The sequence below is a fragment of the Rhinatrema bivittatum genome, chromosome 15 (assembly GCF_901001135.1).
Source record: "Rhinatrema bivittatum chromosome 15, aRhiBiv1.1, whole genome shotgun sequence".
Classification (NCBI taxonomy): Eukaryota; Metazoa; Chordata; class Amphibia; order Gymnophiona; family Rhinatrematidae; genus Rhinatrema; species Rhinatrema bivittatum.
The window spans coordinates 40,092,360-40,117,201 of NC_042629.1; the positions used below are offsets into that span (position 1 = coordinate 40,092,360).

At 40.5% G+C, this 24,842-nt stretch overlaps 1 protein-coding gene across 4 annotated transcripts in view; it reads right to left on the minus strand.

The window, feature by feature from the left end:
• Positions 1-1,276: 1,276 nt before the first annotated feature.
• Positions 1,277-24,842, minus strand: part of LSAMP (limbic system associated membrane protein) — a 1,673,925-nt gene continuing 1,650,359 nt past the window's right edge. For all 4 annotated transcript variants that reach the window (XM_029577931.1, XM_029577932.1, XM_029577930.1 and 1 more), the window contains one exon: positions 1,277-8,355. In XM_029577931.1, coding sequence (XP_029433791.1) covers positions 8,258-8,355 — 98 coding nt within the window. In that variant the 3' untranslated portion in view covers positions 1,277-8,257. The remainder of the gene's footprint in view (positions 8,356-24,842) is intronic.

Sequence of the window (24,842 nt, forward strand, 5' to 3'; positions counted from 1 at the left end):
AATTTTACAATGGATACCTCTGAATGTGTCTGTAACAACACCCTCTAACCTCAAACCACCTCCCAAAAACTCATCCCGAATCAAAGTGCCCCCTTACAATGTTCTCTCTCTCTACCCCCTACTTTTTCTAGGCACGCGTACCTCAATGTACCTCCTAGCTATTTAAAATTCATGTAGCTCCCACACAGCCCACTTGTGCACATATGTGGCCGTTTTTACACGCACAAGGCTTTTAAAATCTACCTTAAAGTGAGCAAATTATTACAAATATTTTAAAGAGACTCCTCCCCATCCCTGGGACCTTTGTTTTCAGATATTTTATTTTTCCCAAGAATTTATCAGTGTTTATTACAAGAACAATAATGGGAAAAATCAGTGGAGATAAACGACTTATTTTTGTGGTTAAATATTATTTTGATTCTTGTTGTAATAAATGTTGATAATTTCCCAGGAAAAATTAAATAAAAACTGAAAAAAGAAGGTCCTTATATATGGGAAACTGAAATGATATGGGTTTGGTAGGGTTGCATTGGGAACCTGAAGGAGCCCCATGGAGTTTGCAGCCATTGGTTCTCTTGGCTCCCTTAATTCAGCCCCTGTGAACAATAAGACGACATCTGAACTATAGTTTCCATGTCAGCTCTAGGCTCTTGCTGGATTCAAAACCCATTGTTTTAAATTTTTGCCAACTTTTTTTGTACATGGCCCTTTGAATGAAATAAAGCTTTCAAGTTGGGGCTGTATAATGACAAATTCAAGAGGAAACAGGAGTGACTGACACCACAAAAAGGTACTCTAAGAATTGAAAAAGTTAATAGACATTTCTCTCTCAGTTATAAATTTTGTTATATAGCATTTTACTTTACTCTTTTCTATTTAATAGAAATAGTAATCTGTGATGTTACTAGCTTTTATGTTAACAGAGTGAAGCAGGCTGGTGAAGTACAGGGTCAGAGTCATCTCTTTTAACATCTGGACTCTTTCAATTGGATAAAGACTATTTTGTCTGACCACTGTTTTTTTCTGCCTTAAATGAGAAGCAGGAACCATACCAAGAAGTCAGATTTGTTGATTGCATATGTGAGGGATGGGGGAAGGGCAAGTTCTACACACAATTTTGTTGAGGTTAACTGCAAAACCATATTCTGCCCTAGTAGACTGTCCACTAGAAAGTTCTCCTTTTTCATGAGAGAACTTTGCAAGTATTTTAATGACATTCATGTTCATAGTTACATTCTCTAACCGAAGCAAGTTTGCAAATTGCACAAGAAACAAATTCCAGTTTACAGCTCTTTCTTTATTAATGCATGGAGCTCATGCCAGCCGACTGATTTTACCTCCTGTTGGTACAGGAGAAAAACTTGATAAGCTATGCATAAGATCCTTCATTTGTGATTTAAAATGATTTTCACTGATAAATTCATAGGTTTTTGCGAAGGTGAAAATTAGTTCACTCTGATTTTCACCCTGATTTCAAAACCTTTAGCTACAGTCCTAAAATGCTTTCCAGGATCTCCTCCCCAAGAAGACCAACAGTGGGACATGCACAGGAACTGTGCCTGGACACAAACAATGACACAAAAAAAGCACAGGACCAACAAGCACATGCAGGCTGTCATTGGGGAGAAAAGCCAAAGCTGCAACAGAAGCCATCACTCACAGGAGAAGCACAAAGAACTGTGTCCTGCTGGAAAGAAGGGAGAAAAGGGGACACTGGGAGGTTTGAAAAAAAGATACTTGGGGGAAGGGAAAGAGCTAAGATACTTGGTAAGAGGAAGAGAAGGGAGTTGCTATGGGGAGAGGAGAAATATTGAGAAGAAGGGAAACAATGGAGGAAAAGTGGAAAAGAGAGGGAAGATGCTGGAAGAGGGGATGGGTGAGTGGAAGGAGAAAGGGGGAAAGAAAAGGGGAGGTGCTAAGTGAGAAAGGAGAGATTCTGGGAGAGGATGCCATTAAAATTTTCATCTAGTCAGTTTTTGGTGGTTATGGGTTATGTTTTGTTTGTTTTTGGGGTGAAAATCATGTGTTCTATTTTCTGCAAATGCTGGATGTACATAAGAAACAAATATGCATCTGGTAATTTTATGTTTGGTAAATTAATTAAAAGATGTAAGCATAAAAATGTTCATCTAGCCCTGCTAATGATTTTAAAAAGTTATGTGGCCCTTTACATATAAAGTTTGGGAACCCTTACTGTAGGATCCTAATAGATATACACATGCATTTATATTTACTGTCCTGGCTTCTATTCAACAAAATAAACTATTTAATGAATAATGATGAGTCATTTTTCCCCACTAATTTTCTGTTTTTGTTCTTGTTGCAATAAATCCTGATACATTCCCAGGAAAAGCATAATAAACTAAAACCATAAATGAATATCCCTTATTATGGGTAAGTTCAGCCGTCCTACTCTTCTGGGTCATCACCCAGTTATCTCCCATCATGTACAAAAGAAAGGGAGCCTGTCAATGGGCTCTTTCAGTTGTAAGCATTATTTTGGAAGTCACTCAAAAATTGAAGCCAATGGTAGGAAACCGGGGATGGAGCCACTATTCTTAGCCAAGCCAGAAATTCAAACAGGGGTTGTATGCAGTTCTGATGTCACCAAATGGAGTCTTATAACTCCAGTGAACAAGAAATGTAGGTGGGGATACAGTATATGAGGGAAAATAATTTTTAAAATTATGTATACAGGTTTTCCAGTAAACCAGCATGAAAAGGCAAAGCTGAACTGTTGCACTAAGTCTTGGAAGCTATGTATTAAAAAAACAAAAAAAAAATCCTGCTTCCTAGAAGCTGCAATGAAACAGTCACATTGTCACAGAGCTGTTTCATTAAATGAGGCACCTTCTATTCAAAACGTGAGGCCATTGGCCATTGCGCCAATCAAGCAATCTGACTCTCTTAATGTCCTAAAATGTTTTTGTATTAATTGTAAGAAACCATTGGAAGGATACTGAACAATGTATGGAAGCATTTGAGAAGATTATTCTCCTTCAAAGAAATGGCCATAAGCTACAGATAAATCTCTTGTTTTCCAGGTTATGGATCCAGCTTGACCAGAAATATTTTACTGTTGACTGACATACACACACACACACACACACACACCCCCACACCCCATATATGGAACAAGTATGATCCTGGTGATTGCAATCCACATATCTAATGCCATTGAGAGGAAGATAAAATCTATCATATATCCCCTAAAGGAGTTACTGATCAACCATCTCTTCAGGACATTATTCAATCTAATTTGGTGTCATTTTCTAGAAATATCATTTTATATATTTACACTTTCAAAATAAGTTCAGTCTTGTTCAGTTGTTTGTTTCTAATATGTGCTAAATGTTAACATCCAATAATAGACTCTTACTTGGAGCATAGCTAACCGAAAACACCAGAGCTATCCAATTAAAATTTAAGAAAGAAGTTCAGAAAGTAGCACAAGGGGAGAGCGATAACAAGATGTGTGAGGAGAAAATCTTTACTTGATTCGCAAAAACACGCTCTTAATTGTTGACATGGTTTCCCTGGCCTGCTGAATACTTCAAATGCAACATACAATTTTTGTATGTAATCATCATACTAAAATATAGTTTTTCAACAATTAATGAAAGCATTCTGTGTATTATTATTTGATTTGCAATGAATATTGGAATACAAATTAAACTTGCTTGACTAATCAAGTGTGATCGATGTCACAGGCCCTGGAAAGACACTTCCCACTTCTGTAGATCATGCCTCTGAAAGCATTGTAATAGCTATGCTGAAACCATGGCAAGTTTAAAACACGAGCACAGGGAGTTAAATTAACATCTTTCTAAACAAAATGCCATTCTATGTATAGCACAAACAAAATATATAATGGTGGCTTATTAGATTCTAGGGATCATTAATGTTCTCACAGGTCATGAGTGAGGTAAAGAATTTCCGAGACTCAACAAATGATAGATCTTTCACTTTTTTCAAAAATAATATGAAAACTGGCTGCAGGAATGCACAGTTCAAGAGATATGGGTGCTGAACATGCACTTATTCCAATACCTTCCTGAGACTCTGGCATGCATGGCTGTCACTTGTCAGCCATCTGTAACTCCTACAATGAAAAAGTATAACCTCTCCACATAATCTATGCTCTATATTCAACATAACTAGATACATGGAGCACATGTATCTCTATTATATAAATGTTATTTCTTCTGGTTCACAAGGACACTGTAAAACATTGGGCAGTCCATTCCATTCTAACTGCTTCCAGTCAAATGGGGTCTACCCGGAAACATCAATAGATGATGTTTGTTGAATTTCCTGGTCTGCAGATGTTGAGCAGACCTGTAGAGATGGATTAGTTCCCATCCAGAGGCCTTCCTCACTCTTGCATGCATAGCATTATGTGAGTTGAAAAGCAATTTGTCCTAGCCCCTGCTTAAAATACTTATTTATTACATGTTTTTAATCTTGGAAGGATGTAGCTGACAGGACTGCCTATTTAATTTACAGCTTTTCCTCAACAGAAATCATTAACTTCAGCAGAACCAGCCATGGAGGGCATTTTTATCAAGTCTTAATCAAGTTGACAGTTTTCCTGCACTGAGCAGCTGCTAAATAACACACAGCTCTCTCCCTTATACCTCTTTGCACGAGAGTGAAAATAAAAAAGATTTCTTAAAATTTACCCTTTAAAAATTTTCCAAGTGGCAAACGGAATTATAATGTCCTCCTGCAGATACAGACTAGATGTTTTTCTCTTCTATTGTGTCAGCAGACAATTTCAGGCTGATCTTAATAATTTCTTTTATGAATGTGGGCTCGGCAAGTTTCTCTCTCACAGTTCCAAGAATACACTACTTAATAGTGATCTGCAGCATTTGCCTGACTATTCAAAATTGGGACCCTCACACAACTCTGACATGAGACATCTCAAGCCCAACTAGTAACATATCTTTCTATTCCATCTCTGAAACCCATCACAGTCCTGTCAACAGACCAATGTTGTCTTTTATCAATCCTGCTATTTCAATACAAGATAAACTCCACTATACTAATGCATCTTAATTCCAGTGCACATTCTTGATGTTGCTAATATAACCTCATAGCAATGCAGTTAATTGGTTACATTGACATTTTACTAATTCACAGCCCTATGCAATTTGGTCCTTGCTGTCCTGCAGAAAGCATTGAGACTGGAATTATAAGATAAAACCAGGAGTTTATCAAAACCTCATATTGATACGGAGTTAGGTTGTGTAGCATTCCTTGCTGTTCTAATCTTGTTTCCTCCCCACTCCCCTGACAAGGTTCACAGATTTAATCTCCAATCAAACCCATGAAACCAATTTTGCTGTGTTTCTATACTGCTGCATAGCTCTGCCGTTAATTCAGACTTCTGAATGTTCTAGATTCAAACAGCAATTTGCCAGCACACATAACTGAACTGTAAAAAAAACTCCTCCTTTTTTGTACCCTTGGGTCTTTAGGAAGCCCTGTGCTAAACTGGGAGGTGTTAGTGGTTTACTAGTGTTGAAGAAAGTTCTCTGTAAAGCAAAGTTAAACTACTGAACTCATTCTACCTTTGACCAGGCAGAACGGATGAGTAGAGAGACAGTTAAATGCAGCCTCCTCTTTGCATCTCTGGCTCCATAACATATGTGTCAAAATGTCATACTTTGGGGCCTAGCAGTTTCTTCCTGCTCCTTTGGATCAGGTGTCATTAGCCTTCTGGTATTTTCCTATTTTTAATCCATCTCCCAAAAGGCCCACCCATCATATGCAAGTCCTTGGCCAGGGGGGTCGCAGATTGAGATTTCTTCTGAAACATGCACTTGGCCAGTAGGTGTCAGTGCTGAACAATGAATGTGACTTTCTCCTCCTGAGGCTGAGAACTCTGCTTCTATATCCCTCTCCTAAGGCTCCAGGAGCAACAGCAGTTGGACTTGTGAATTAAAGACAGGCCTTCTCATGACAAAGCATGGTATTGACAATGGCCCATCAGGCCAATTCTGTAACAACATAACGTAGAAACAAAACTATGGCATCACACTTCCCACCATTTCTGCTAAATGTTTGACAGCAGCAGGATCTATTAGAATATTTGGAGGGAGGATAAGCGTCTAGAAAAGAGAAAGGGAAGACGTAATAGTTTCTGTATTCCAGGAAAGGAAATTACAGAATTGTGGTTTATGAAATATTACTACGAAGCCTTAATTCAACTTTCTCTGAAATGAATTTGAAATGTTTCCTTTTTGTTTCAAAGACATTCGATGTGAACTATACAGTGAGTCAGAAATGCATTGCTTCCTCATTAGCTGCTTCATCCCAAATGCATTTATACTGTAAACTCTAGTGCTGGGAATTGCTGCTGACTCATGCTGAGGTATTCTATTTCACTCCTCCTCATCATCTCAGGGAGGGAGCACTCCAATATCAAGATACCCATCCTCTTCATTCCTTGTTCTTTAAGCCAATATAAAAACTTATCAACTCACAGAAAGGGGGCTGCTGCTGCTATAATCAAACAAGACCATAGGACCATCATTTGTTTTTTTTGTTTTTTTTTTAGCAATAGGTAATGAGCACCATGATAACCCTGGCTTTCTTCCTTGAGACTTGTGATTATGAATTCACCCAGTCTATAATGCTAAGACTATTCCATCAGGGTAGCGACAAATACATTTTGGTATACTCTATGTTGTGCTGTTTTTCCCTACCAAGAGCACCAGCAAACAAGGGAAACATTTGCATCACCAATGTCAATGAGTCTACTCTGCCAACTGATCTGACCTTTCTTGATTCACATTTGGGTCAGTGTGATAAAACACACCAATTGTACAAATTAAAAAAAAACCCATTTAAGTGCTCAGTAGAAAGGTAGGCATTATTCAAAAAGGAAGATGCCACAGAATTAATATGTATCAACCTTTCCTCTCCAGTTTTCTTCACCCCTGTATAGGCAGACATGATCCTTCTGCTATCACTATGCAACTCTTGTTTACTATGTTTTTCTATTTATTCTTCTATTTAAAAAAAAAAAAAATTTAAATAAGGAAGTTCTTGATTGAGCAGGATAAATTGATCATTACCAGGAGGAAATGAAAGGGCAGACAGAAAGCGATGGGGAGTTGAGAAACAAAGGCTGGATGAGAGGGGAAGGTTAGGCTTCAACTAGTAGCATTTTATGCAGTGTATTCAGAGAATAATAAGAGACACAGAAGTTATTCATCAAACTATTCCCTTCCATCCTTTCCATCTTCTAACTAGCTGGATGCCCCAATCCATCCATTTGCAATCCATTGTGACTCTTCTCAGGCACAAGTGAATTAGTTCAGATTAGTCCAGGAGTTTCATCTTGGGTTGAAATAATGATCCATTTTAATGTCTGCTTCACCAAAAGCAAGTCATTTCCCCATTCCTTACCACTTTTCTCCCTATAAAGATTTGCTGAGCCAAATCTGCTATGACCTGGGGGAATGGAGGTAAGGTCCATGCTGAAGACTTGCCCATTCTGACAACACAGATATGTACATCTACCTTAGGAAGACCCTGGGTTATTATAACAGCATAATATAGACATTGCCGATGCCTGGCACTATAATTATATGATTGCAGACGGAATGGATTCACCCAAGAAGAGTGGTAAAGTGGGAGACAAAAGCGTAGCTTTCCCTTCTTGGAGTCTGCATCCTGTGCCCCTTTCCCCTCCAAAAAGAATACATTAGACATCCATCCATGCTTTGCAAGAAGCTGCAACAGTAAGATGAAACCCTACAGATACGCAGTATTCCCTTGGCATGCTTTGCCCACTCCTACACGCACGCACACACACACAAGCACACACAGAAAGTCATTGACTGTAAAATACAAGCCCAGCAAACTCCATATGACACCAGTGCTGAAAGGGAAAACTGCGTTAATTTTCAGTCCGAATGCGCTAGGGGAACTGAGCAAAGTAGGAGGGTGAGATTATGTGAAAAAACACCAAAGCTAGACCTCTGCGGAAGAAATTAAAAACCAAAGGAAACAGAAAATAAGAATCAGTGGTTTACAACTCGAAGGTTCTCAGCATTACTTGGTTCTTTACACAGAATACTGTCCCTTTCTTTAGTAATTTACTAGGATTTTTTTTAAAATTTAAAATCTGGTCTTCTTGATTTTCTTTTATGTTTTCCTCGCTTCCGAACACACGAAGTAGTGAAAGAAACAGTTCTCATCTCTTTCTCCTGTATGACTTTTTTTTTTCTTGTGGTTTATTTTATTAACATTTGCAGAGTAGCCAGAGCAGGGATGCTGCCAGCAACAACAGGGATGAAGTTGGGCAGGGAGATCCAGTGTTTCCTGGTGCTGTCCCGGGTCCTGAAGAAGAAAAGAAAAAAAGAGAAAGAGAAAAAGGGATGAGTTTGGATGCTTTATGTCCATTTTCCCCCAGTAACTGGTAATGCTGTCGCACATAAGACTGGGGTGAAAGGAGCTCCCTTAAACTCAGCTCTTTACACCACTCTATGCAGCAGTGCTCTCCAGGCAATGTGCATGTGTTTAGAAAGAGATTCCCTAGAGTCTGTTCTTCTGCCATGTTGTATGGGGATCCTTGTTGGATAACACTGGAAAGGGAAAGGGACTGTGAGTGGGCACACCCTCATCATTCCCTAAATGACCTTCTTCCCTAGGCAAGACTGGCAGTGGCAGCTGTATGCTCCTCCACAGACAGCACTCCTACACCACAGTCTGAGCCTGGGCTACTATAGTTGGGGGGGGGGGGGGGGGGGCTCCTAGCTAGTGCTTAACCAGTTTGCACCAGTAATACGGGATACGCGGTAGGACACTTGTCTTCTTTGTTCTCCTTTTCCATCTATTCCCATTTCCTCTCTCATTTCCTGGCCATTTTCTCATGTCCTATATTTTCAGCATCCCTTTCTTGACCTTCATCATCCTCTCTACTTCTTTCTTCTCAATTCTTGTTTTCTTCATTTCCCTTTTATTTATACTTTCTCTTCCTCTTCTTCTAAACGGCAATATGGTTAGGAGCTAAATCTCAATGCCAAGGTCTGCCAGCCATGGAAGAGTTTTTGCTCCCTTGTCCTGTTACTATCACTCTTCCTTACCCTCGCTCCTCCTTGTTGTCCTTAACCTCTCTGTCTTCTCTCTTCCTCTCCATCTCACTATACCTGTGGTGACCCACAAATGCCAGCATTCATTGAGATTCAGTACATTGAGGACTGTCTGTTAAGAGCCAGACACAGACTCCCTAGGGACCTATTCATCACAGTGTTCCAATCAATAAAACATGGAACCAATCACAGCATTCCTGGTTCCGGGAGAGGCTGTGTAATTATTTATTTGTTAATGGGGGGGGGGGGGAGACGAGACGTGGGTGGAGGGTTGATTTCAGTGTGATATACTGTACTTTCTTTCTCCCAGCATGAGAAAGAAAACTTTGATTTTCTGCAGCAAGAGGCAATGGGTACTGCAGAGAGGTGAAAAAAAGGAGAAGGGAAAGCATATATAGATTGAGGCTATGACTAGAAATAATGTTGAGTCAATGAAAGAATATTAAACATCCACACTGTACATGGGAATTTTAAATGCTTTCATTTTGGGCTGGCTTTAAATCTTATGATATTCATACTGTAAGAGGCTAGCATGTACTTTAATAAGAGTATGGATGTGTACACATCTATCAGTGTGGGGGTAATTTTTAAAGCTATTTATATGTATAAAATATGAACTTATAAATGTAAATGGCTTGTTAGAAAATTGCCTGGAATATGCATGTAACATGATTTTGTGCATATTTTTAGGCACACAAAGGGGCGGATTTTCATACTCCGCGAATAGGCCTACTTTTGTTTGCGCTCCAGGCGCAAACAAAAGTACGCTGGATTTTAGTAGATACGCGCGGAGCCGCGCGTATCTGCTAAAAACCTGGATCGGCGCGCGCAAGGCTATCGATTTTGTATAGCCGGCGCGCGCCGAGCCGCGCAGCCTACCCCCATTCCCTCCAAGGCCGCTCTGAAATCGGAGCGGCCTCGGAGGGAACTTCCTTTTGCCCTCCCCTCACCTTCCCCTCCCTTCCCCTACCTAACCCACCCACCCGGCCCTGTCTAAGCCCCCCCCTTACCTTTGTCGGGGGATTTACGCCTCCCTCTGGGAGGCGTAAATCCCCGCGCGTCAGCGGGCCTCCTGCGCGCCGGGACGTGACCTGGGGGCGGGTCCGGAGGGCGCGGCCACGCCCCCGGGCCGCCCCGGGCCGTAGCCACGCCCCCGGGCCCGCCCCTGGAACGCTCCCGACACGCCCCAAAAACGCCGCGCGGTTCAGGCCCGCCCCCTCCGAAAACCCCGGGACTTACGCGAGTCCCGGGGCTCTGCGCACGCCGGTAGGCCTATGTAAAATAGGCTTACCGGCGCGCAGGGCCCTGCTCGCCTAAATCCGCCCGGTTTTGGGCGGATTTAGGCGAGCAGGGCTCTGAAAATCCGCCCCACAAAGAGAATATTTTCCAGCTGGTGGAGTTGGAGCAGAGTTTGGATGTATATGCATGTTTGATTTTAAAAAGTATGCGTATAAATCACAAATTATGCCCTGCAAACAGCAGGTGTAACTTAATATGGGCAAGTTTCTGCGTGTCATTGCACATAAGTTCACATTGAAAATTGGTGTAACTTTTGCATGCAGGTACCGTATAAGCCTCTCGCGATGTTATAAAATTACTCCCCTATGGACAAACACAGGAGTGTTAGACTAGAGTGCTACAACCTACACAATGAGCTGCTTTCAACCAACATGGAAATCAACAATTTGAAATCACTTATTCATCTACATTACAGAAAATTGGATGAGGATTTGACATTTCCATGCCAGGTCTTGGGGTTTTTTTTTTACCATATAATTCTAACACATTATTCAAACACAAAATGATCTGTACATGTTTCTCTATGCACATACGTGCATACCAGTACTTGTATATCTATAACAGTATATGGTGTCAGTATATACTGTATGCCTGTGTGCGCATATCTGTGAAATGGCAAAGAAATACACAAGTATTATATCTAAGGAAATACACAAGTATTACATCTAAGGGTCCTGAAGGAACTCAAAAATGAAATTTCTGATCTATTAGTTAAAATTTGTAACCTATCATTAAAATCATCCATTGTACCTGAAGAATGGAGGGTGGCCAATGTAACCCCAATATTTAAAAAAGGTTCCAGGGGGGATCCAGGTAACTACAGAACAGTGAGCCTGACTTCAGTGCCGGGAAAAATAGTGGAAACTATTCTCAAGAACAAAATTGTAAAGACTATTTACAATTTTATTTACAAGAAATTGTAAAAACTATTCTCAAGAACAAAATTGTAAAGACTTCCAAGGGAAGACTTGCCTAACAAATCTGCTTCATTTTTTTTGAAGGGGTTAATAAACATGTGGATAAAGGTGAACCAGTAGATGTAGTGTATTTGGATTTTCAGAAGGCTTTGACAAAGTCCCTCATGAGAGGCTTCTACGAAAACTAAAAAGTCATGGGATAGGAGGCGATGTCCTTTCGTGCATTACAAGCTGGTTAAAAGACAGGAAACAGAGAGTAGGATTAAATGGTCAATTTTCTCAGTGGAAAAGGGTAAACAGTGGAGTGCCTCAGGGATCTGTACTTGGACTGGTGCTTTTCAATATATATATATAAATGATCTGGAAAGGAATACGACGAGTGAGGTTATCAAATTTGCAGATGATACAAAATTATTCAGAGTAGTTAAATCACAAGCAGACTGTGATACATTGCAGGAGGACCTTGCAAGACTTGAAGATTGGGCATCCAAATGGCAGATGAAATTTAATGTGGACAAGTGCAAGGTGTTGCATATACGGAAAAATAACCGTTGCTGTAGTTACACGATGTTAGGTTCCATATTGGCGCTACCTCCCAGGAAAAAGATCTAGGCATCATAGTGAATAATACTTTAAAATCGTCAGCTCAGTGTGCTGCAGCAGTCAAAAAAGCAAATAGAATGTTAGGAATTATTAGGAAGGGAATGGTTAATAGAACGGAAAATGTCATAATGCCTCTATATCGCTCCATGATGAGACCACACCTTGAATACTGTGTACAATTCTGGTTGCCGCATCTCAAAAAAGATATAGTTGCGATGGAGAAGGTACAGAGAAGGGCAAACAAAATGATAAAGGGGATGGAACAGCTTCCCTATGAGGAAAGGCTGACGCGATTAGGGCTGTTCAGCTTGGAGAAGAGATGGCTGAGGGGGGGATATGATAGAGGTCTTTAAGATCATGAGAGGTCTTGAACGAGTAGATGTGACTCAGTTATTTTCACTTTCGAATAATAGAAGGACTAGGGGGCATTCCATGAAGTTAGCAAGTAGCACATTTAAGACTAATCAGAGAAAATTATTTTTCACTCAACGCACAATAAAGCTCTGGAATTTGTTGCCAGAGGATGTGGTTAGTGCAGTTAGTGTAGCTGGGTTCAAAAAAGGTTTGGCTAAGTTCTTGGAGGAGAAGTCCATTAATGGCTATTAATCAATTTTACTTAGGGAATAGCCACTGCTATTAATTGCATCAGTAGCATGGAATCTTCTTAGTGTTTGGGTAATTGCCAGGTTCTTGTGGCCTGGTTTTGGCCTCTGTTGGAAACAGGATGCTGGGCTTGATGGACCCTTGGTCTGACCCAGCATGGCAATTTCTTATGTTCTTAAGCTTATAAGCATACAAAGCAGTATGTAATGACTGATGTGAGGAATATGGGTATGAGAGAGGAAAAAATCTGTGTATTTATGTAGTCATGAGCCTTCAAGAGTATGAATATGTGTATGTCTACAAACATGCACAAACATTTATGTAGGTCCATAAGCACATGAATATGAATGTGTAAGAATTTGATCGAGTGCGTGCAGAGTAGTGACATGGGTTAATTAACATTAACTTGAGAATGCTTACTCAAGTGAAGCTCTGTAACGTGTTCCATATATTTATGTTAAAAGGAAGTCATTGTTCTCTTGGTGTTAACAAATTATCCTGTAACGACCCCATCACAAGCTTTGCAATCAACCCATCTCCCTACAGCATACCAATGTGCAGACAAGTGCATGCTCAACATGTGGCTACAGGAACATGTCTGTAGTGAGGATAACTAATATTGTGTCAGCCTATAGTAAAGCAATGCAGTTGCTGTATTTCTTTTCTTGATATGTAGGAAATAAAGGCCAACAATAAGGTGAAACATTTTTACTTCAAGTACTTTGATACAAAGGATGGCCATGGTAACTATGGTGTGCCAGTCCTCTCTGTGCTCAGCTTTGCTCTTCATTTCTCCTGCTTTTCCAGACCTTGTCAGTCCAGAGACACAAAATGCAGCTCCTCCTGAAAACTAGCTGATATGGGGATCCTAAGTCTGACTACCAGATATCACTATTCCACAACAGCTGGGTGCTTCCTCCCTTCTTATGGGGGAGAGGGTGGGGAAGGGGCTCGGAACACTGCCCCTGCAGCATCCCCAATTTGGGAAATGGAAGACCAGAGCCAGGAATTGAACCTAGGTCCTGCTCAAGGCAGTGCACAGGACTAGAAACTGTATCACGTGGCTGGCCCTTAAAATTAAGTTACAGGTTCTACAGATTAGATCCATGAATTTTTTTTATTTTTGCTGCAGTGTTTATACATGAGTTCCTTGCTTTCAAAATGGCACAACATTCTATCAACTTAGCATATTCTTCTAATATGTCATATTAGAAGCAAATCCATGTATTTTTTATATGATCAAATGAGGTAGGCATGTTTTGGTAGATCCAAAATGGGAGAAACTCTTTAACAAACAATGTCCATAGAATGATTTACAAACAACATAGAATCAAGGTTTTAACACATTAAGCATTTTGCAGCCTGGATTTCAATCATGTTTCCACTGTGTGGAGATGTGTATTAGTGTGCATATGTGCTTATGGACTTCCTTAAATTTATTTTAATTTACAAATTTATATATGGCATATCCGGGCATAACTTGCTCAAAGAAGTGTACAAAAGTATAAACAAAAATCTGTACATAAAATTCAAACGTAAAATCATGGGGAAACATATACCCAACACATAAACCAGTATGAATCTGATAAGTTCACCACAAATAAATATAAAGATATGCTAATTCAAGTAAAATAGACATGGGATGGGCAAGTTTACATCTGTGTGTGCCTTTTACGTGAAGACTTCCTCCCGAACCCAAAATTTCAAAGCCAACTTGTGCACATAAGCTAGCTTTGAAAACTTGCACCACTGGCCTGAAACACTCACGAACTCACCTGTGCTTTCCCTATCGAGGATAGACCCAAGAAGCAAAGCGGTAGCCGATCCAGCTGGCTGTGTAACAGTAAAACAAAGTGAGGATTGGATGATGAAAACGCCCTTTATTAAAATATGCCCGACTCTGGCAGAGTTTCGCTCTTATATAGAGCTGCCTCAGGGGCAACTAGAAGCAAATATACAAACATTTAAAATTAAACTTAAAATCAATAAACAACATATATAGGTGTACAAACTCAAAAACTTAAAATAATATATGCATATGTGACAAACAAAATAATGGTATGCAGTAAGAATGTGGACTAAGAAGCAGAAAAACATATTGTGTAAAAGTACATAACTAAAACACTGTATTGATGTACAGACAATATGGTACATTTAGCATGATCAGAACACAGTTTTTGTAACACAAAGTATTGTGTTACAAAAAACGTGTTCTGATCATGTTAAAAAAATCAGTGGTGGTACCAGAAACACCTGCAAAGTTAATTATTTACCTGCAGTGTCCACTGCAGGTAAATAATTAACTTTGCAGGAAACCTCAATTTTTTACTATTTTTATAAATATTTTTAATTCAGAATTTGAATGTAATAACCCCTTTTTTTCTCTTTCATATATAGGCACTAGGTTAGCCTATGTATGATACTGTGTCATCAGCCCTGCAGGCTATTTTTCAGTCCTGTTTCACTTGAGTAAGCATTTCAGTTCATATATTTATCCCTTCTTTCATTTTATTGGTCTATGGTTTCTTTTGTTTCTGGTACCACCACTGATTTTTTTAGCATGATTGGAACACGGTTTTTCTCACACAAAAAGACCCCTCTCCAGTACCATATTGTCTGTAAATCAATATAGTGTTTTAGTTATGTACTTTTACACAATCGGGCGGATTTTAAATGCCCTGCCCGCATAAATCCGGCCGGATTTACGCGAGCAGGGCCCTTGCGCGCCGATTTTGCATAGGCCGCGGCGCGCGCAGAGCCCCAGGACGCGCATAAGTCCCGGGGCTTTTAAAAAGGGGCGTGTCGGGGGCGTCACCAAATGACGAGGCGTTTCAGGGGCGTGATGTGGCGTTTGGGGGGCGGGCCCGGGGGCGTGGTGCCGGCCCGGGGCATTCCGGGGCCATGGCTGCGCCCTCTGGAACAGCCCCCGGGTCGGGTCTTGGCGCGCCAGCAGCTTGCTGGCGCGCGCAGATTTACATCTGCCTCCGGTAGGCGTAAATCCATGGATAAAGGTAGGGGGGGGGGTTTAGATAGGGCCGGGGGGGTGGGTTAGGTAGGGGAAGGGAGGGGAAGGTGAGGGGAGGGCGAAAGAAAGTTCCCTTGCGCGTATCTTATAAAATCCAGCGTACTTTTGTTTGCGCCTGGTGCGCGAACAAAAGTACGCGATCGCGCTTTTTTAAAAATCTACCCCAATATGTTTTTCTGCTTCTTAGTCCACATTCTTACTGCATACCATTATTTTGTTTGTCACATATGCATGTATTATTTAAGTTTTTGAGTTTGTACACCTATATATGTTGTTTATTGATTTTAAGTTTAATTTTAAATGTTTGTATATTTTCTTCTAGTTGCCCCTGAGGCAGCTCTATATAAGAGCAAAACTCGGCCAGAGTCGGGCATATTTTAATAAAGGGCGTTTTCATCATCCGATCCTCACTTTGTTTTACTTTCTCTATTGAGGGCATATCTTGGACAGGTGAATGTAGATGTATGCTTTTTAGAAGCCTGAACTCCACCACCCTGGAATGCCTGACCCCCCCAGCGTGCATAAAATCGAGTTCCATTGTCTACTTTGAAGTGAACTGAGCCCCAGGTTATCTTATGACAACCATTTGCACCCATAAAACCAGGTTTTCTGCACATAAATGGTGTGGAAAACCAGGCCCCTCCCCCCCAAAAAAGGCACATAAAAGATTCAAACATACAATTTGTCTGATTTCCATATTCTTAACAAACCCAGGTAAAACTGAGCCCATGAAACAAAGGAAAACACCTTCAGCACCTGGTCGCCCAACAATTTACAATCCTTATCGCCATGCCTCTAAAACCAGAATAAACGTTAAAAAACCCACCACAAGACCACAAAAATAACAAAATCATGGTGCATCAACATCCCTAATAATTCCTACAAAAGTATAATCAGTGACATTTCAAAATCAGCCTTGTTTTAATCATTTTTCAGAACCTCAGGTAGTCCTGTCCCCATCTTGTCTCTCTAGGAATACTATTCTAAAGCGCGGGCGCAGCAGTTGAAAATGCCCATCATAGTTCCCACAAAGAAGGATCATTAGGAAATGTTTCCTGACTGGATCTCAACACCTTAATAGAAAAATACCAATTAAGGTGGTCATTCAGATGATCTGGATCCTTTATCTTAAGATAAGTAAAAGAAAAGTAAATATCACTCTAGCCACTAGCGGTAGCCAGTAAAGTTCACATAATAATGGGGTTGCCCTCTGTCTGTATGATCTTTAAATGTTTACCCTTGCATGACTGTAACTTTATGTATGTATATTTCAGATTGACAGAGCAGAGGCTGGGAAGCTGTAAAGGACCATGGGAGATAGAGAGGCAGGAAGGGGCTAAGACACATTTACCTTCAGGTTGGCAAGAATTTAGACATGCTCAGGGAAGGTCCCCTTGGTTCTGCACAGGGCATGCCCTGATTGATGACAGTAAAAAAAGAGAACAACAGAGGCATACCTTTACATGTACAGCAGCCTCTTTTACACATCCTCTGGGAACTCTACTCATCATCTGGCTTGTTCCAGTGCTACATTCAGCTCTGCAGTCCTGCTCCAATGTTTCTGCTCCATTCCTCTCTCCCAGGTTCCTAATCCTACTCCAGTGTTACAGCTGTATGCCGAGATGCCTCCCAAGCTAGGCCTAGTTTTACCAGCCTTAGCTCAAACCTATTCGGTCATCCAGCCTCTTTACATTCATCTCTTCCTAAAGTACCTTTTGTTAGTAATCAGATGTACCCTTACAGTTGTGAACCTTCTGTGCCTTTATGAGGTCAATATTCAGCACCATTTGACAATCTAAGTTCGGAGTTAGTTGGACAAATGGTGGGATTTCAAAATCCTGCTGCACTCACTAGCTCAGAGTTAGCTATATAACTAACTTTTTATTCTAACTCAGGGGTGTTCCAGAGTGGCGTTGGCTATCCAGCTAAGTTAGCTAGATAACTTTAGGATAGCTGAAGAGTTCTTCTACAATTAGCTAGATAAACTTATCCAACTATCTTAAAGATTAATGGGGCTCTAACTTAAAGGCATACCTAGGTGCAGGGCTAAGTTCATCCTCCCTAAGCCAAAGATACAGAAGCTAGACAGAGATGCAACATGAAGCTATAGGAGGAACACCATCTCCTCCCTCCTGGTGATGCTTTCTCTATGGTGCAGGGGGGCAAGCTGGTGGCTGGTTGTATTATATAATGTTAATGCCACCAGCCCTGAGCCTTTAAAAGGGTGGGCGACTGTCCAACTACGATCAAAAAAGGGTTTCCAGGACAAAGAAGAAGTGCTCCCTTCAGTCCTGCATTCCTAGGCATCTGCCTACACAACTTAGTGGGAAATCTGGGCTGGACTACATGCAAGTGTGTATAGAGTGTAATAAACATGTATGTACATATTGCATGTGACTAAACATGTCAATGTGTTTGCATGTACTGCACTGATAAATGATACTAAAAAATGCATTTGCTCTTATACATGTGGATCTGCTACATCAACAGCTTTGTCAAGCCTGTCTTTGAAACCATTCATTTTTGCATTTATTTTCCCTTATTAGCCATTTTCTATAATTTGTATGTCATTTCTGATCTTCTGTGACTCTTCTAGCACTTCTGCCACTAGGCGCAGCCAGTGGATGAATATTTCTTACTTTTAGTCTTCCAATGTAAATCCGCTAGGAAGTTTTAGCATGCTGCTTCTTTCCAAATGATATTTAAAGCTGCTAGGAATGTGGACATTGTAAAATAAAAAGGAGCTCCATTCACCAGTTTAGCTTATTTTCCATAGGTTTTTTTTGAGCATTTTTACCATGATTAACTCACGGTTTCCCTCTCCCTCATGAAATGCTTAGGCACAAATCAAGTAGTTTAGTGCCATTAATGCACAGAGTAGTCATATGATGCCTTGCTAAACTCAGCAGAAAGCCTAATAACGAGGCCTTGAAAACACAGAGTTTAGGTTGGGCCTAAATAGGCCTGGATCACAACTGCCTTTGTCTCATTTACCATCTTGTTCCCTACAAGGAAGTTTTGCTAATTACATGAATTTTACAACCTTTATAGTTGACAGGAGACATCTGTTTTGTAATGACTGATCATCCCTATTAGCTGCTTACCTATGCAGGCATGCTGAAATATTGGAGGGGGGGGGGGGGGGAGTAATTTACTTACCCATCTGCATGAATCAAACTTTAATTACTTAGAACGGCAAATACATTTGCAAATATGGTGGCAATTGAAACCACATTATTGTTTGCAGAGACTTGTTGGTCTTCAGGCTAGCTAGTTTAGATAATCACAAATTTTATTTACACTTCAGTCTCTTCCAAAAGTGTTTTTTAAACCTAAACTTTTTTTTCTAGAAAACTAAATCTCAGGGAGGTATTTGTATGAATTTCCATGAACTCAAAACAGGTCTGCCTAAAATTCATAGTTTCCTCTTCTTCCTGTGATCAGCAGGACATTATCAGAATTCATGGAACAAGCACAGAGGATCTCTGAGGGAGTGGAAGGTATTGTAAAGCTGAATGGGTGATGTAGATGGACTGTGTGGCTTTTATCAGCTGTCACATTCCATGTTTCAAACCAGCAACCTCGGAGACAGCAGCCCAGGACTCTAGCAGGAAGAACTGCAGGAGCAATAGAAACACTGCAAAGCCAGCGTTTATTCAATGTCTGGCCCAAGAAGGATTAGGACCACCTAGTGTGTTCTCATTGTTTCTGAGAAGGGAGCACCCTTGATAATCCACCATATTTAAACCCCGAGCTAACAGGGATACAGCACTGGCACAAAAGAATCCTGGGACTTTTCCCCTGAGGCCCTCTTCCTGCATTCGGCCTTTGCTTTGCCTGGAAATGTTTTCCTGTTCTAGCCTGGGTTGTTGCCTAAATTGTACCTGAGCCTTTTAGGTCCAAGACCTCTCTTAACCTAATTTTACCCAAATTGACTGTGAAACACCAGAAGCTTACCCATTGCTCTCAAGCTCCAAGCAGGTACATGGATATTTTCTGCCTAAAAGTTGTACACATTAGGAATGTGCATTCATTTTGTTTTGTTGCTTTATGCGCATAAATCTCTGGGGTACATTTTCAAAGAGCATGTGCACATAAAATCAGCATGTATACCTATAGGCAGCGTTTGTGTATGCCACATGAATTTTCAGAAGGCTGTAAGTATGTGTACACTTCTGCTGTCTACGGAGCAGTACAGAGGAAAAAAGAGGGTGCTTTCCAGGACAGGTGTCAGAAAGTATGCACACCCACATATTTTAGAAGTGGAGTACATGCATAGGTCATCAAATATGCATAGATGCTTTTACACCTGCTATTCCAGTGGTTGAAATTATTTATTTATTTATTTTATATACCGACATTCAATCGAGATATCACATCGGTTTCCAGGTAACTGAGAGAATAGGGCGAGTTCTGCCCTATTTTACATTATAACATGATAACAATTATAACATGCTAACAATTGTAACAGAAATACATGGAAAAATAAAATTATAGCATATAACATATACATTATGACTTGTTGATAAAATAATTTAGGTATCAGGGTTGATTGGAGGGAGGAAAGAGAAGGGTGGGGGGGGTCGGGGGGGGGAAGAAGGGAGGGTGGGAGTGTCAGGGGAGGGAGAAAAGGAGGGAGAGATGCATGCGGAGGGGGGTGTGATGTGATGTGTTCGGGCAGGTTAAGGGTCAGGTGGGAAGGCTTTTAAAAACAGCCATGTTTTGAGATGTTTTTTAAAGACTTGCAATGAGGGTTCATAATGTGTACAAGGAGTATGCATGGGAAATTAAATATGACGAAATTAAATATGACGACTCATTTCTCTGCAGTTTCTGGGTGTAGAAGGGAAGTCTGGGGCAAGTGGTAGAGGGTGTGGGTGAACTGCTATTGGGTCTGGGTCAAGAGGTGGAGATGTCAGCAAACTGGTGCGTGGAAGAACACACACAGGTTAGGATTTTCATAAGAGAAGTAGGTGCAAAAATCATCAAGCTTTATAAAATACTTGCTTCTGTGCATATGCTGGAAGTTATTATGCAGACATTACAATTATTGTATGCATAAATTATATGCATATACTTTTATAATATATTTGCAACAAAGTTTTGCATGTACTGATACATGTGTGTATATTTTTGGGGTGAAGAAATGTGGTATTTTATAAACTGTGTGAAAATCTCTGCACAATTAATAAAATATAAGCATAACTTTAGACACACTGACTTGTACGTGCACTTAATTATGCACACTACTGAAAATTATCCTCCTAATGTGCATAAAATCATAGTTCCATGATTGCGTACACCTGTAAAAGACCATTTACCCCATAACAAAATTTTTAAAAATGCAACAAACCCCTCCCCCAACCCCCCAGAAAAACAAGAACCAAATCGAATACAACGTTTCCCATGCATACTCCTTGTACACATTCATGATTGCTTCTTGACAGAGTGCAACTACAGTATATACTGCCATTTTCCCTGCCTCCATGACTCTTCAGTTTTACTGAAGTTTCAAATGGCTGCAGACAGCTGCTCCTTCCTTCCCCATCCTTTGTTGTGCACATCAAGAGATGGTCATACCCAAAAAAAAAAAAATCCATCAGCAAAAGGAGGCTAACTAAATATCAAATGTTTTTTCTTGGGGTAGTGTCTCAAAATTTATTTGTTTTTGCACATAGCATGACGGGAATCAATCTTCTTCTTAAGCCTATGACCCCAATCTCTCAGATTTACTGTTCATTTTCCTGCATCGTGACAAACAAAATTTCCCTTCTGGCACTCTGGTGTCATGTAACAGAGAACAGATCAAGATGCGTTTGGAAGTCCTTTTTAATCAGGCAGTGGGCACCTAAGCCAACTGGGACTATTTCTGCATCTTTGTGGCCACATTTCCCTGGTCTCCGATGCATCTTTTGGTTCTTGATGATATTCTCTCTGTATGTAGCACAGAATAGTCTCTTGGCAGTGACATTTCTATTAGCATTGCTGTTCTAGTGTTTTTCTCCTTTATCATTATACTGTATGAGGTTTTAGGACCTCAAGCTGTTTCCTGTTTTCGGAATGACCCATGTTATCATGCTATCGTCACTCTCTGGGGGTAGTTTCCCCAAATGGGTTTGTTTTGCACATACCTTGACAGGAATCAACTATATTCCTATGCCACGGCATGTTGGGGATGATTTCAGTCTCCTGAATTTACTGCTAATGCTCTTCTTAGTAAGTGCATTGTGGCAAAGAGAGCTTCCTTCTGGAGTTCATGGAGTAATTTTCACAGGCTAGATGTGCTTGGAAATTCTTAATCAGGCCAGTGGCACCCAATATAATTGGCTGTATCCTTCTGCCACATTTTCGTGGACTTTGATTGCATCTCTTGGCACTTAAGGATCTTTGCTTTCTCCATATGATCCAAAGAATAATCAATGGGTACTGACATCTCTATCAGCAATGCTGTTTTTGAGTTCTCCTTCACCACAATATCTGGTTTTCACGCATTGATCTTCCTGTCTCTGGGTATAGTAATGTCCCAGGTGATCACAACTTATTTTCTTCTATTCTGTTAGGATTGTGCTCCCAATGTTTGTTTGGTATATCATAGAAACATAGAAATTATGGCAGAAAGGACCAAATGGTCCATCTAGTCTGCCCAGTAAAGTTATGGTGGTATCTGCCGCGCTGTGCAGTTACCCCCATGCTTATCAGTTTCCCAAACTGTAACAGTCAGGGCTCTCATTGGTTACTGTCTGAATTCAATTCCCTGTAACCCTTAGCTGTTGAAGCAGAGAGCAATGATGGAATTGTGTTAACAGTATGTTGGCTTATTGGTAAAGGGTAGCAACCGCTGCACCAGCAAGTTACCCCCATGTTTGTTTCCCTAGACTGTAAACGTCGGGGCTCTCGTTGGTTGTTGTCTGAATCTCATTCCCCTTTTCCCCTGCGCTGAGGAAGAGAGCACTGATGGAGTTACATTAGCAGTATGTAGGCTTTTTGGTTAAGGGTAGCAACTGCCATACTAGCAAGTTACCCCCATGTCCTCTTTTCTTCATTTCCATCGTCTAGTTTTAGGGATCCACAGTGTTTATCCCATGCCCCTTTGATGTTATAATGTTTACACAGCTTCCAATGAATAAGCCATGCTACCTTGTGGTGCATTTCTATATGTAGGCCTTCTGTCATCAGCACATCATAGCCATGTAATTGTTTCCGGTTCTGTTCTGCAGAATCTGCATTTGTCCATTTTACCTGTCTTTTCAATGCTGGCTATGAACCCTCCTGTCCATAGTCTACTATCCTGAGCTGCCAATCTCTCTCCAGTTCTGTTAAGGTCATGATCCCAATGTTTCTCTTTTCTCACAGTTTCCAGTTACTTAATGGCTCTTTAAGAGACAGCAATTAAAGTACCTCTCTAGACCCCTTAATAATTAATTATTCAGCAGAGGTTGGATTAGGTAACTGGGTAAGGAAATACTGCATTTTGGGGGGGGGGGGGGGGGTGGGTGATGAAATTTAAGGGGTAATTTTATAACTGCCTGCATTGGTGTAAAATCTGCTGGTACATTTTATTCATACACTTTACACCAACTTTGCAAATGGTATAAAATGTGTTCATGTTACCCTTTGAAAATTATCCCACTAAAAATATCAGCATGCAGTTATATCTGCTAATGCAAACCCATAATAAGTTTTTTTTTGGGGGGGGAGAGGAATTAAGTGCATACTTTTAAAAATGTGGGCATATACGTGAAATTCCAAACCCTACCCATAACAACAAACTGCAGGTAAAAGTCTGCACATACAGGCCCTTTACTCATATAGGGAAGGTCAAGTGGGCAAATGTTTTAAATGCCCATTTCTGCAGATAAAGCATGCTTTACTAGTGTAAGTGGCTTTGTTCTCACTAGTACTAAAAACACACAAGTATTTTTTGCTTTTTCTCTATTCTCCTGATGGTTTTTTGATGAGCTACTACCTGTACGAAAGATTTTCTTATGGTAACTTAAGCATTTAACTGGAAGGTCATGGAATTCTGATACAGAGAGTATGAAATGAACAACAGACTCTCGTATTTCCTATTTCAAAGTGATTTGTCTTTTCCTAGTTTCTGAAAGCACACAATTTATTGAAGTCAATGATTTTTTTCCTAAAAGAAAGAGAATTATAGGGCCCAGAGTGCATTACTTGCCACATAATGGGAAACAGGAAACTGGGATCAGTCAAACTGTAATAAAAATGTAGTTAGGTTTAGAGAGGCACGAATAATTCAAAGTCAAATTTGAACCTCACAGATATCAACTTGGTTCAAACTTCACAGAACATTTTGGTTTGACCCCATATCTGATAGGGAGGCCTATCAGATATGGTTAGGGACTGAGACCCTAAGCGAGGTACAACATAATACCAATAACATTCCATTAGAAGAGTCAGGAAAATTGCAATTACTTAATAACTGCAACCGCCACCATTAGGAAAACATACACTTGATTTGAAGAATAATCAAAAATACTTGTCACTTATCAGTTTTCCAGACCATCAAAGTCAGGGTCTTTGTTGGTTGCTGTCTGAGTCCAATTCCCCATTACCTCTTGCCATTGAAGCAGAGAGCAATGTTGGGAGTGCATCAAAAGTATCAGGCTTATTGGTTAAGGGTAGTAACAGTTGCATCAGCAAGTTACCCCCAGACTTCAAAATTCAGTGTCCTTGTTGGTTGCTGTCTGAATCTAATTCCCCTTTTCCTCTTTTCCCCCTGCCGTTAAAACAGAGAGCAATAATGGAGCTGCATCAACAATATGAAGGTTTATTGGTTAAGGGTAGTAACCGCCACACCAGCAAGTTTCCCCACCATGCACTCTTTTCTTCATTTCCATCCTCTAACCTTTAGGGATCCACAGTGTTTATCCCATGCCCCTTTGAAATCTTTCACTGTTTTTGTCTCCACCACCTCCTTCGGAAGGGCATTCCAGGCATCTACCACCCTCTTCCTGAAGAAATATTTCCTGATGTTGCTTCTGAGTCATCCTCCCTGGAGTTTCATTTTGTGACCCCTAGGTTCTACTGTTTTCTTTCCAACGGAAAAGGTTTGTCGATTGTGCATCATTAAAACCTTTCAGGTATTTGACAGTCTGTATCATATCTCCCCTATACCTCCTCTTCTCCAGGGTATACATATTTGGGTCCTTCAACTTCTCCTCATAAGTAATTTGATGGAGACCCCCCACCATTTTGGTTGCCCTTCTCTGGACTGCCTCCATCCTGTCTCTGTCCCTTTTGAGATACGGTCTCCAGAACTGAATT